Source organism: Erinaceus europaeus, chromosome 10, assembly GCF_950295315.1.
Source record: "Erinaceus europaeus chromosome 10, mEriEur2.1, whole genome shotgun sequence".
NCBI lineage: Eukaryota > Metazoa > Chordata > Mammalia > Eulipotyphla > Erinaceidae > Erinaceus > Erinaceus europaeus.
This window is the reverse complement of record NC_080171.1, coordinates 109,261,416-109,275,390: the sequence shown is the minus strand read 5'-3', so window position 1 is coordinate 109,275,390 and position 13,975 is coordinate 109,261,416. Positions and strand designations below refer to the sequence as shown.

At 39.8% G+C, this 13,975-nt stretch overlaps 1 protein-coding gene across 19 annotated transcripts in view; it reads left to right on the top strand.

Annotated features, from left to right (window-relative positions):
- The window catches only part of CDC14B (cell division cycle 14B), a 116,778-nt gene that overhangs the window by 56,286 nt on the left and 46,517 nt on the right, over nt 1-13,975 (top strand). For all 19 annotated transcript variants that reach the window (XR_009552132.1, XM_060200489.1, XM_060200488.1 and 16 more), the window contains exon 5: nt 11,865-11,941. Coding sequence is in view for 18 of the 19 variants with exons in the window: in XM_060200489.1 (XP_060056472.1) it covers nt 11,865-11,941 (77 nt within the window). In the remaining variant the exon portion in view is untranslated. The remainder of the gene's footprint in view (nt 1-11,864; nt 11,942-13,975) is intronic.

Below are 13,975 nucleotides of genomic sequence, written 5' to 3'. Positions count from 1 at the left end.
TTCTGTGAGGGGTCTCTTGGTTTGGGTAGTGGTTTCTTTTTAGTGTGTCTGTTCATGTTCCAGTACCAAGCAGTTTTGATGACAATAGCCCTATAACACAGTTTGAGATCTGGGAGTGTGATGCCTCCAGTTCTGTTCTTTTCTCTCAAGATTGTTTTGGAAATTCTAGGTCTTTTATGGTTGCAGATAAACATTTGTAGCATTTGTTCTATTCTCCTAAAAAATGTGCTTGGGATCTTGATGGGGATAGCATTAAATTTGTAGATGGCTCTGGGTACTATATTCATTTTGATGATGTTAATTCTTCCAACCCATGAACATGGAATATCTTTCCACTTCTTTGTGTCTTTTTCAATTTCCTTGAGTAGTGACTCATAATTTTCAGTATACAAGTCTTTCACTTCTTTGGTTAGGTTTACTCCTAGATATTTTATTATTTTTGTTGCTATAGTAAAAAGAATTGATTCCTACATTTCAATTTCTTCTAACTTAGTGTTTGCATAGAGGAATGCCACTGACTTGAATGCTAATTTTGTAGCCTGACACCTTACTGTATTTCCAGATGATTTCCAAAAGCTTCTTGCTGGAGTCCTTAGGTTTTTCCATGTATACTATCATGTCATCTGCAAATAAGGAGAGTTTGACTTCTTCTCTTCCAATCTGTATCCCTTTAATTCCTTGCTCCTGCCTGATTGCTATGGCAAGAACTTCCAACACTATGTTGAATAGTAATGGTGATAGTGGGCAGCCCTGTCTAGTACCTGATCCGAGTGGAAATGCTTCCAATTTTTCACCATTGAGTATGATGTCGGCTGTAGGTTTGCTATATATAGACTCCACTATCTTCAAGAATTTTCCATCTATTCCCATTTTTTGTAGTGTTTTGATCATAAAGGGATGTTGTATTTTGTCAAAGGCTTTCTCTGCATCTATTGATATGACCATATGGTTTTTGGTCTTGCTTTTGTTGATATGGTGGATCACATTGATTGATTTACGTATATTAAACCAACCTGGCATTCCTGGGATAAACCCCACTTGGTCATGATGAACAATCTTTTTGATATACTGCTGTATCCGGTTGGCTAGAATTTTGTTCAATATTTTCGCATCTATGTTCATCAGAGATATTGGTCTGTGGTTTTCTTTTTTGGTTGTGTCCCTGTCTGCTTTTGGTATCAGGGTGATGTTGGCTTCATAGAAGCTGGCAGGGAGTATTCCAGTGTCTTCAATCTTCTGGAAGAATTTTAAAAGTAGAGGTATTAGTTCTTCTTTGAAGGTTTTGTAGAATTCATTTGTAAAACCATCTGGTCTAGGACTTTTATTTTTGGGGAGATTTTTGATAACTATTTCAATTTCATTAGCTGTGATGGGCCTGTTCATCTTATCCACTTCCTCTTTACTTAGTTTTGGAAGTTGGTAGGTATCTAGGAAATCGTCCATTTCTTTCTGGTTCTCTAGCTTGGTGGCATATAGTTGTTCATAGAAGCCTCGCATGATATGTTGAATTTCTGCGGTGTCTGTTGTGATAACTCCTCTTTCATTTACTATCCGATTTATTTGGGTCTTCTCCCTTTTTTGTTTTGTGAGTCTGGCTAAAGGTTTGTTGATTTTGTTCATTCTTTCGAAGAACCAACATTTATTTTCGTTGATCTTTTGTATGGTTTTCCTATTCTCAATGCTATTTATTTCTGCCCTAACGTTAGTGATTTCTGACCTTCTCGTTGCTTTAGGGTTCCTTTGTTGTTCTTCTAGTTCTTTAAGATGTACAATCAGGCTGTTTATTTGTGCTTTTTCTTGTTTCCTAATGTGTGCTTATATAGCTATGAACTTCCCTTTTAGTACTGCTTTAGCTGTGTCCCAAATATTTTGATAGCTTGTGTCTTCATTTTCATTGAAGTCTCGAAACATTTTGATTTCTTCCTTTATTTCCTCTTTGACCCAGAAGTTGTTAAGAAGTGTACTGTTGAGCTTCCACATTTTGGGACTATTACTAATCTTTTGTTGATTGTTAAGTGTTAGTTTAATTCCACTGTGGTCTGAGAAGATGCTTGGGATGATTTCAATGCTCTTGAATTTGCTGATGCTGTGTTTGTGACCTAATATATGGTCTATCCTTGAGAATGACCCATGTGGATTTGAGTAAAATGTGTATTCCAGTTTCTTGAGATGAATGACTCTGAAAATGTCCAATAGTTCTAGTTTATCTATCTCTTCATTTAGCTCTCTTATGTCTTTATTGATTTTCTGCCTGGATGATCTGTCAAGTTGAGAGAGTGGGGTGTTGAAGTCTCCTACTATGATTGTGTTACTGTTAATATATTGCTGTAGCTCTTTCAGTAGAAGTTTGATGTAATTAGATGGCTTCTCATTGGGTGCATAGATGTTAATACTTGTTAAGTCCTCTTGATTGACTGATCCTCTGAGCATTAAGTAGTGTCCATTCCTATCTTTTTAAATCTTATCTATTTTAAAGTCTATCATGTCAGATATGAGAATAGCTGTTCCTGCCTTTTTTGTGGGCCTTTGGCTTGTATGATAGTTTTCCATCCTTTCACTTTAAGTCTGTGTTTGTCTTGTTGAGTTAGGTGGGTTTCCTGTAGACAGTATATTGTTAGGTTGTATTTTCTGATCCATCTTCCTACTCTGTGTCTTTTAATAGGTGAATTCAGGCCATTGACATTTATTGATATCAAAGATTGAAGATATTTTAACGCCATTCTTTTAGAGTTTTAGAGTGTTCTGATATATGTCCTATTTGTGGTGGTCTCATTGTTTATAGGAGACCTTTCAGAACTTCTTTCAGGGCAGGCTTGGTGATGGTTGATTCCTTCAACTGTTGCTTGTCTGCGAAGGTTTTGATGCCTCCATCTAGTCTGAATGACAGTCTAGTAGGATATAGTATTCTTGGCTGAAAGCCTTTGTCATTGAGCACTCGATAGATACCTTACCATTCTCTTCTGGCCTGTAGTATTTGTATGGAGAAGTCTGCTGCTAATCTTATGGGTTTTCCTTTGTAGGTGACTCTTTGTTTTTCTCTTGCAGCCTTGAGGATCCTTTCTTTATCCTTATTCCTTTCCAATCTAAGTATGATATGTCTTGGTGTCTTTAGATCTGGGTTAATTCTGTTTGGTACCCTCTGGGCTTCTTGAATCTTTATGTCTTTGATGTTGTCTAGACTAGAGAAGTTTTCAGCTATTATGGCCTGGAGAATGCTTTCTTTCTCTCCTTTGTTTTCTTCCTCTGGTAAGCCAATAATGCGTATATTGTTTCTTTTGAAGTCATCCCATAGGACTCTGTTGTTGTTTTCAGCATCTCTTAATTTCTTTTTGAGATCTCTTACTTCTTTTTTAGTTGTCTCTAATTCGTCCTCAATCTTGCTAATTCTGTCTTCAGCCTCATTGATTCTATTCTCTCTGCCCTCTACTGTTTTCTGGAGTTCATCTATTTTGTTGCCCTGTTCTGATACTGTTTTAGCTTGTTCAGCTAGTTGCATTCTTAGCTCAGCGATTTCAGCTTTCAGCTCTCTAATAACCATGAGATAATTAGTATTTTCTTCCATACTCTCATTTGTTGTTCCTGTATTTCTGATTACAATTTTTTCAAATTCTTTACTCACTCCTGGTATTATTTCCTTAGCTAATGTATGGATGTTGAACTCGTTATTTTTTGTTTCACCCTCTGGAGGACTTTTAGCTGAACTCTTGTCCTGGTTTGATTCTCCAATATTTTTTCTTGTTGTTTTAACCATTTTATATATTATGTTATGAGTTCCCTTTATCAGTACTTTTCAAATTACTGATCACCATTGCCTGGATTGACTTCTGTCTAAGTAAGTTAATTAAAGGGTTCACAGTGGTGGAAGTTAACAGTTGTTTCACTAGTATTTTAATCTGAGTTAGAGCTCAGTGGTTTAAAAGCCTCTTTTTTTTTCTTTTCTTCCCTGTAGGCTATGGGAGCCTGAGGGCTTTTAAACTATCAATAGGCTTCTTATCTTAATCACTGACTCCAGACCAAGAGATAAAGCAGGGTGTGGTAGAGATAATCCAGTGGTTATGCAAAGAGACTTTCACAGCCCCTCAGCTATGCCATGGAGGTATAGGTCTTCTCCTGAGTTTCCTGGTTAGATCTCTGTCCCCTGGTGTCCCTCCCTGTCGCTGCTCCAGATTCTGAGGGTAGTAGCAATGGAGACTCAGAGTTGTACTTAGTGAGTTTCTGGGGAGTCCTGTCCTCCCTTCAGCTGTCCCCTTGTTGGTGGAACAGACTGGAGGTGGTGTCTCCACTGATAAACTGCTGAACTGTTAGCAGTCACTTAATCTCTCCTTAGGCTCCTCTGTCCTCTCTGTCACCAGCCACACGTTTTTGTACTCAGTGGTGATTTACTGGGTTCCTGTGGTCATTCTAGTCCTGTCTTGTTTCGGTCCTGGGTTGTCTCCTTTGCTATTCCTAGTTGATCTGGGAGAGGAGAGGAGAGAAGAGGAGAGAGGAGAGGAGAGGAGAGGAGAGGAGAGGAGAGGAGAGGAGAGGAGAGGAGAGGAGAGGAGAGGGGAGGGGAGGGGAGGGGAGGGGAGGAGAGGAGAGGAGAGGAGAGAGGAGAGAGGAGAGGAGGGGAGAGAAAGCGATCTGCTGCTCATAGCTCCGCCTTCGGAAGTCGAATCCCTTTGTTTCTGCTTCTGCTAGAAGAAAAGAAATTAAAAATACGTTGAGTGCTGGGTGATAAGCTCGCCCAGGAGGGCATCTGTCGTACCATACATACATGAAGGCTCAGGTTTTAGCTCTGTTAACATGGGAGCACGGCTGCACCAGGAGAAACTGTATGTTTAGTGGAGTGGAACTCACGTGCCTCTGTTTCTGTCTCTCTCTCTCTCTTCCTCTCTGTTTTGCTCTCCGAAATAAAAAGAATGAATAATATGGTTGACATGTATGCTTCCAGTTTGTTTATCTTTTGCCTTTACTTACAGTTGCATTTTGGCTTATAGGAGTTTATTCTTCTGAAGTTAATATATTTTTAGACTAGAAATCCTGGAAGGATTTTACAGTCTCGGCTGAACACTGATTTGAATAGGAAAGTGCCAGGTAAACAATTTGGACGTTCACTTGAGTCCGTTACTCTGCTCATTGAGAAGCTAGCGTGGCAAGAGGATTATAGTTCTTGGCTGTAGCAAATCTTTGCAGTTTCAACTGGCTGGTTAAAGTAGGAACTTGGAATTGTAATGGTGTTAGAGATTGGGAAGTAGGGAGAAAAACTAAGCAAAGAAAAAGTATTGTTAGGTGGTCCAGGAGGTGGCACAGTGGATAAAGCACTGGGTTCTCAACCATGAGGTCCTGAGTTCGATCCCTGGCAGCATATCTACCAGAGTGATGTCTGGTTCTTTCTCTCCTCCTATCTTTCTCATGAATAAATAAATAAAATTCTTTTAAAAAAAAAAAAGTATTGTTAGTAGTGAAGTGCCAAGATACGACATTTAAACATAAGATAATGCAGATACCTCCCTCCAAGCAGCAAACTATTGAGATGTCTGAAAAGTCATGCTGTATTTATTTCTTCCATGCACAAGATGGCCATGACTTTTCTAACAGCCCAATAATTAAAGCTTTGAACTTGTTGAAGTCTACTAAAGTCTCAAGATTTGTAGAGAATTCCCTGAAATTTGGTCTGTAGCCTTAATGCCCTTTTCTGGAATTGTGGAGAAAATTCGAAGATAATTGGTTTGTTGTTGTTTTTTAATTTTTTTATTATCTTTATTTATTTATTGGATAGATGCGGCCCGAATTCGAGAGGGAAGAGGATGATAGAGAGGGAGAGAGACACCTATACCACTGCTTTACCACTTGTGAAGTTTTCCCCTGCAGATGGGGTCTGGTAGCTCGAATCTGGGTCCTTGCACATTGTAATGTGTATTCAACCAGGTGCACCACCACCCAGCCCCCTGTTGTTTTTACCAGAGCACTCTCAGCTCTGGCTGATGGTGGTGCAAGGGACATGAGTCTTCCACAGTAGAAGAAATTTTGGTGCTGTTTTTCCCTCTTTGTGTTTGTGTCTCTCTCTTTGTTTGGGGGGAAAAAATCAGCCCAGAGCTGTAAAGCCTTGGTGACAACAGAAGAGAAATAAAAGAGCAACCTTTTAAATCTATAGGAAAAAGAAATGTTCGTGTTTGTGTGTGTACTGACATCTGTACATTGACACTTTATTTTACTTCCATTTAAATATTTTTTTCCCTCCCACCAAAGTTTTCTCTGGGGTTTGGTCCTTGCATAATGATTCCACTACTCCTGGGAGCCATTGTTTTTGTTTGTTTGTTTAGAAAGACACTGAGGGAAAGAGAGACACCTACAGCACTGCTCCACACCACTCATGAAGCTTCCTCCCTGTTGGTGGGGACCAGGGACTTGAACTTTTGAAACTGGGCATGATAATGTGTGTGGTCTAAGTGTACACATCCCTGCCTGGTCCCCTTCTATATAGTTTTTAAATTCTATTTTTATTTATTATAGGATAGAGACAGAAATTGAGAGGGGAGGGGTGATAGGGAAAAAGAGAGACACCTGCAGCCCTGCTTCACCACTTGTGAAGCTTCCCCCCTGTAGGTGGGGAACCAGGGGCTTGATCCTGGGTCTTTGTGCACTGTAATGTGTGTGCTTAACCCGATGCTCCACCTCCTGCCCTCCCCCTCCTATATAGTTTTTTTCACCTGTTGTTTTTAGTCAATGATCTGCTCTATTTTAGTATACGGTTTGTCATGTCTTTCTTAGTTATGTGTATATTTCCCCCCAATGGATCCAAAATGTTCAAAGCAGTATTTAGTCTAGGATCGTTGTATTTACTGTTCCATCTCTCTCTCTCTCTCTCTCTCTCTCTCTGTTTAAATTTTTTTTTTATTATCTTTATTGACTTATTGGATACAGACAACCAGAAATCAAGAGGGAAGGGGGAGAGAGAGAGAGAGAGAGAGAGACCTACAACACTGCTTCACCACTTGTGAAGCTTTCCCCCTACAGGTAGGGAGTGGGAACTTGAACCTGGGTCCTTGTGTACTGTAACATGCACTCAACCAGGTACACCCCCACCTGGCCCCTCCTCTTTTTAAAATATTTATTTATTCCCTTTTGTTGCCCTTGTTGTTTTATTATTGTTGTTGTTATTGATGTCATCACTGTTGGGTAGGACAGAGAGAAATGGAGAGAGGAGGGGAAGACAGAGAGTGGGAGAGAAAGATAGACACCTGCAGACCTGCTTCACCGCCTGTGAAGCGACTCCCCTGCAGGTGGGGAGCCAGGGGCTCAAACCAGCATCCTTATGTTGGTCCTTGTGCTTTGCGCCACCTGTGCTTAACCTGCTGCACTACTGCCCGACTCCCAGATCCAGCCCCTTTTATTGTGCTCTTAATCTCTCATACATGGTCCCTCTTTACTATTATTTTGAATTTCTCAGACTTCTTCCTTATATCTGTGTAATTGTTTTGTGTTTCCATCCTCTGTTTCATCTGAAGGGGAACATATTTGTAGAGGCTTATGCATAGTCACAAAACAACATTTTATAATCTGCTTTGAAACAGAACAAATTTTAAATGGCTTTTGAACTCATTTATCAGTTAAAATGCACAGTATATTCCTTTTTTAAAAAAGCTATTAAAATCTGTTTAGCATTTGGAAGTTGGAAATTTACTAGTCATATATCCATAATTGTCAGAATTTTTGAAGCAAGTAAAAATCATTCCTACATTTATGTCTATATCATAATGAAGTACCTTGTTTTAGATAATATGTTCTTTAAAATCTAGAATTGGGGGCCTGGGAAGATGGGTAGGACACGCATATGGCCCAGGCTTAGGCTCTGTGGTAACAGTGGACAGGCTCCAGCCTGTGATGTTCTTCCCCCAGCCCCACCTCTGTATGTTTCTTTCTCTGTTTAGCTGAATGAAAAAGTCCGAGAGTGGTGAGATCGCATGTGTGACCAGTTCTGCTTCATGAAAGAAGGGGGCAGGGGAGAATTGAAATAGTTTGAACTTAGAACTGGACTTACAAATCAGGAATTAAAAACTGATTTTTAGAAAAGCCCATTAATAGCATTACCTATCAAACTTGTTAGAGAGCAAAGCAGGATATATGTATTAATTCTTAGAAACAGTTGTCACTATCTTAAAACTCTTCTCTCTTTTTTCCTTTTGTTTGGGGGTGGGGGTGGGGGGGTGGTCTGTCATTGGGGCTTCACCCCTCCAAGCCAACTTTTCAGCCAGAAAGACAGAGGTAGAAAAAAAGCCACTGACGTTGTGCTCGGTACCATGGGGGCCGGGCTCAAACGTGGTTTGTGCTCATGACATATCAAAGCAAGTATAGTAGCCAAGTGACTAAGTCTTGCCAGCCCTAAAACTTTCCTTATCTGTGTGCTTTATCCTGAAGGTGGTGTGTTAGTACACTAGTAGGTGCAAAGCTGAATGATTTCTAGGTTTGAAACAGTTAACTGAAAAATTGTTCTGTGGCATATAGAGGTTGGTTTATTTGTTTTTTTTTTTTAATTATTTTATATTTATTTATTTTCCATTTTGTTACCTTTTCTTTTCCCTTCTGCATTCTTTAGGCTTTTCTTTTTCTTTTCTTTTTTTAAATATTTATTTGATAGAGACAACCAGAAATTGAAAGGAAGGGGGGGAGATAGAGAGCGAAGGAGACAGAGAGACACCTACAGCACTGCTTCACCACTTCTGAAGCTTTCCCTCTACAGGTGGGGACCAGGGGCTTGAACCCAGGTCCTTGTGCACGTACCATATGCACTCAACCAGGTGCGCCACCACCTGGCCTCTGTTGCCCTTTTTTTTTATTGTTGTAGTTGTTGTTGTTATTGATGTCATCGTTGTTAGGACAGAGAGAAATGGAGAGAGGGGGGAAGACAGAGAGGGGGAGAGAAAGTTGACACCTGCAGATGTGCTTCATCGCTTGTGAAGCAACCCCCCCCTTGCAGGTGAGCTGGGGGCTCGAACTGGGATCCTTAAGGTGGTCCTTGTGCTTTGCGCCAAGTGTGCTTAACCTGCTGCACTACCGCTGGACTCCTCCCCCCACCCCTTTTCTTTTGCCTCCAGGATTATCGCTGGGGCTCAGTGTCTGCACTACAAATCCACTGCTCCTGGAGGTCATTTTTCCCCATTTTTGTTGCCCTTGTTGTTATTGTTATTGCTGTTGTTGTTGGATAGGACAGAGAGAAAGAGAGAGAGGAGGAGAGACAGAGAGGGGGAGAGAAAGACAGACACCCACAGACCTGCTTCACCGCTTATAAAGTGACCCCTGCAAGTGGGGAGCCAGGGGTTTGAACCAGGATCCTTATGGCCATCCTTGTGTTTCATGTCATTTGTGCTTAACCCGCCTTCCTGGCCCCAGGCATATAGAGTTTTAAAGTATTAAAATGTTCAGACTGAACTGGCCTTTAGTTACAGTTTTGGTAAGGTCGACATCTACTAAATATATTCTTTTTCTTCCAGTTATTTGCCCCTGTGACGTCAAATCTGATTTTTATATTGAAAATTTTACCATTCTATTTTATGGTTATCAACTTTGGCTGTATCTCACTGGCCCAGTATTTATAGTTTCCTGAAGATTACAGTATTGAGCTCTCACATGGGGCAGATGGGAAATCAGCCATTACTCTAAGTATTTTTCTGTGGTCAAAGCATCTGACTGGAGAGCAAATGCCTCAAGCAGAATATCGGTAAATAGCTGACAGGTTTGCTTTTCCGTAACGTTTAATAGAACACCTTATTAGAGCTGATTATAATCATAGATTTACTGGTCACGTTTTTGTCATCCTACATGAGTTTTTTTATTATAGGCAGTTTGAATAGTTTCTGGAAGAACTTACCTCATACACATTCACATTGATAGTTATGATACTTACTAATTTCTGGCGATATATGAACACAGCGATCTGTGAGTAGAATCCTAAAGTCATTGTTTGAGCTGAGATTGCTTCAGTTTCTATAATAGTTGAAGACTTATTTTGTTATTTAATGTTCTTTTGAACCTGTAATCTACTCTTAAAATTTTTTAATTTTTATTTATTTATTTATTGATAGAACCCAGGTCTTATGATTGAGATGTCACCACTCATGCATGCACTGACATGTTTTATTATTGTTGTTTTTCTCTTGCTTCAGGGAGAGGGAGAAAGAGAGAGAGAGAGAGACTGAGACCATAGCACCTGTGAACTTCCCCAGTGCCATGGTAATGCTCCCATGAAGTGCAGGAGCTCTCCCTTTTACTGCCTGCATGACAAGGCTAACTAGCGTGCTGTCTCTCTGCCCTCTGACTTAATTACCTGAAACCCTGAGTGGTCCAGTGGCTGTGTTCGGATGAAGGAGTCAGACTAGGAGAACAGAGCGGGAGAGGATCAGGAAACAGTGGGGTAAGAATCCAGATTAGGAGACAGCTGTCTAAGCAGGGCAGTAGACACCAGAGAACAGAACTAGGTAGGTCAACCAGTTTTTGTAATCACTCATCCCTATGAAAATGCCCTTCCTACATATCTAAGACAGACAGGACAAACAGCAACCAGGCAGCTGTAAATAGCAACCAGGCGCTGAATAGCCCAAGGTGCATTTGAAGCTGCAGAAAGGACACAGCATAGGCTTGTCTTTGCATGTGGGTTCTGCCATAGGAAAAGTCTCTGTAGTGGAGGCAGCTGTAATCATCACAGCCCATCACAACTTTGCTTCTCTTTTCACCCTGAAGAACCTGACTGCTCGATTAGCTTTTTGTTATAGCAGTCAGTAGGCACTGACTTTGAAAAATGCTTGCCTGGTCATTTATGACCTTTGGTTGCAGTTCTCCTAAGCTCTCTGGAATTTTGGATCCATTCCTTGTTCTAGTACTTGTTTCAGATAAATATGATTTCTCTTCTATAAATATAGAGTCAGAGTTGAAGGCCTTCTTTCATCAATAATAAGCAATGTCATTTTGAGTGATCAATTAACATCAAGTTGCAAAATGATAGCCTGGAAGCTGTCATCATCAGAGTATTTTTATAAATGCCCCTGGAGCTGGCACAGTTGGTAAAATAGGGAATTCCCAAACATGAGGTTCTGAATTCAGTGCATCGCATATACCGTGGTGGTGTTCTTCCCTCTCTTTCTCTCTTTAATTAATCAGAATAAAAGGCTGCCCTCCTTCTCTTTACTGTTGTTTGAAAATAGAAGATAGGCTTCCTGCCTTGCCATACACAATCCAGGTTTGAGCCCTAGCTCCACTTGGGGAGGTAGTATGACTGTACAGGAAACTTCAGTGTTGTGGTGTCTTTTTATCTGTCTGTCTATCTGTCTGTCTGTCTATTTATCTATCAATTTTTGCTTTGTCTTTACCCCACCCACAGGCTTTGTCTCTGTGCATTACACCTATAGCCAATTCAGTCATATCTACCAGCTAGCTGGCTTTAGTAGATAGTATAAATAAGTGGGTCGAGGTAATAAAAATCCTTATTCTTCTCCCCCCTCCTCTTCACATCATCCCAGTCCCAATCTGTTCCCCATTCTCAGTACACCTCCCAATTTCGTTGGGGCAATTTCAGTGGATTCTCAGGCAGTGCAGTGAAAGCATGTGGTCTAATACCTTGATTTAAGTATCTATTTGAAATGCTGAACTTCTTAGTACAAAAGATTGTTGTGATAAGTTGTCAGTCAGCGCTTTGATTGCGAATGACAAAAACCAACTACAGCAAATTCAAGCAAATGGGAAGTTCCTGACAAGGTGCCAAATGACTCAGGACCCTGTGGGAAGCTGGAAAACCAACTCAAGTTGACAGGCTAGAATTCTACAGACTCTTTCAGTGACTGTATCTCTGTGTAGTAAATCGCTTTCCTCTTCCTTTTTTTCCAATGTAGGTTATATATTTGGGGAGAACTCCAGAAGAAGCATATAGGATATTAATATTTGGAGATACATCCTATATTCCTTTCAGGTAAATCTAAAATTTGGTAGATTTCACCAGTCTCTCATCAGAAGATCTTGATACAGTTGTTTCTGAATGAAGACCTTGTAATCGTTTTTTTAATTGGGGGGGGGGAAATTAATGGTTTACAGTAAATACAGTTATTGATACATGTATAAAATTTCTCAATTTTCTGCAAAACACTATTATAGTCATTTTAGGATAACTAGTTGATTGTGGCAGTGTTACTGTGTCCAGGTTTTACTTAATGTTGATGCTGTTGACACTGTTTTAACAGCATCCCTGGCCTCTCCCCTATAGTTAGATACCAGTAACTAGAGATAGATTGATACTGGTAACATTATTGACATTTGACAGAGACTAGAAGTTAGTTACTTCTGAACCCAGGTGCAAAGGACAGTAATTCACTATTTAAAAAAAAAAAAAATCTAGATACGTTAGGTTTGTAAAATTTTATCTTTTTAGTCATAAAACCAGGTATTTTATTTGTCTACAGTATTATTTCTCATAATGTGACTTAGTACCAGTTTTGGAACTCTTTCATTACTGGCTTGTGATAAATACAGGAATTTAAGAGTAAGATTTTAATACTATTAACTTGAGAATTTTTTTTCCCCCCAACCAGAGCACCAGTCAAATCTGGCTTCTGGTGTTATCAGAGACTTATGTTGCCTTAGGCATGAAAGTCTGTTGTAGAAAGCACTGTGATATTCCCCGTGGCCAGACTTTAGAGGGATATATATATATATGTATATATATATGTATATATATATATATATGCATATATATATATAGTTATTTAAGAGAGTATTTTATATATAAGATCAAATGATAGAAGGTAGACATGACTAGAATGACCAAATTAATTTTTATCTTGTCTAAATTCAAAGCTTTTTTTTTTTTGAGAGAGAGAGAGAGAGAGAAAGAGGTAGAAAGACTAAAAGAGACCCCAGCATCAAAGATTCTTTCAGTGCAGTGGAGACCAGGCTAAAACCTGGGTTACACACATGGCAGGGCAACACACTATCCAAGTGAGCTATTTTACTGGCTCCCCAAACTTTTTTACTTTCTACTGATTCAAGATAGTCAACAAGATAAGCCAGGGAGAGTAGTACCTTATTTTTCTGGATGATGTCTGAATTGACATTAAGAGATTTATAGTGGGGGGTGCACTTGGTGCGAAGCATAAAGACCAGCATGAGGATCCCAGTTCGAGCTCCCGGATCCCCACCTATAGGGAAGTCACTTCACAGGCGGTGAAGCAGGTCTGCAGGTGTCTATTTTTCTCTCCCCCTCTCTGTCTTCCCCTCCTCTCTCCATTTCTCTCTGTCGTATCCAACAGTGACAACATCAATAACAACAATAACTACAACAAGGGCAACAAAAGGGAAAATAAATAAATAAATATTTAAAAAGATTTATAGTGAAGTTATTGATAGGAGCTGAAAGAGATTTATAATGATGTTACTGACAGGTGCTGGTACAGAGTTGGGGAGAGTTGTCTATAAACTAGGAATGTCCCCCAAAGTGTAGAATGATTTTACTAAAGCTAATTGATTTAAGAATCAGAAGTAAGTTATTCAGTTAAATTCTTAAAAATATCAAAAATATGAGAGGAACAAATGCCTTTTAGCTTGTACCTGGTACTTAAATCATTACCTCACATTCTTATACTTTTTTTTTTTAACTTGGGTGGGTTTTCTTAAAGGCTTGTAAGAATTATGATGATGATGTAAATGGAGGAGAATAGGATGGGGTGGTGGGCACCTGCAGCTTTCTCTATCCCCTGTGAAGCTTCTGCCCTGCAGATGGGGACTGGCGGGTTTAAACCCAGGTTTTTGTGCACAATAATATGTGCATTTTACCAGTCGTGCCACCTTCTGACATCTCTGCTTAAGTGGATTTTCACAAAGGCACAGAAGAAAGAGTCAAAAAAGCAGTTCTTGGTAGTAGTTTGAGATAGTATTTTCCAGTTTTGGGGGGAAAAAATTCAGACACTTTTCTGGGAGTGGTATGTATGATTGATTAGTTGAACTAAAGAAG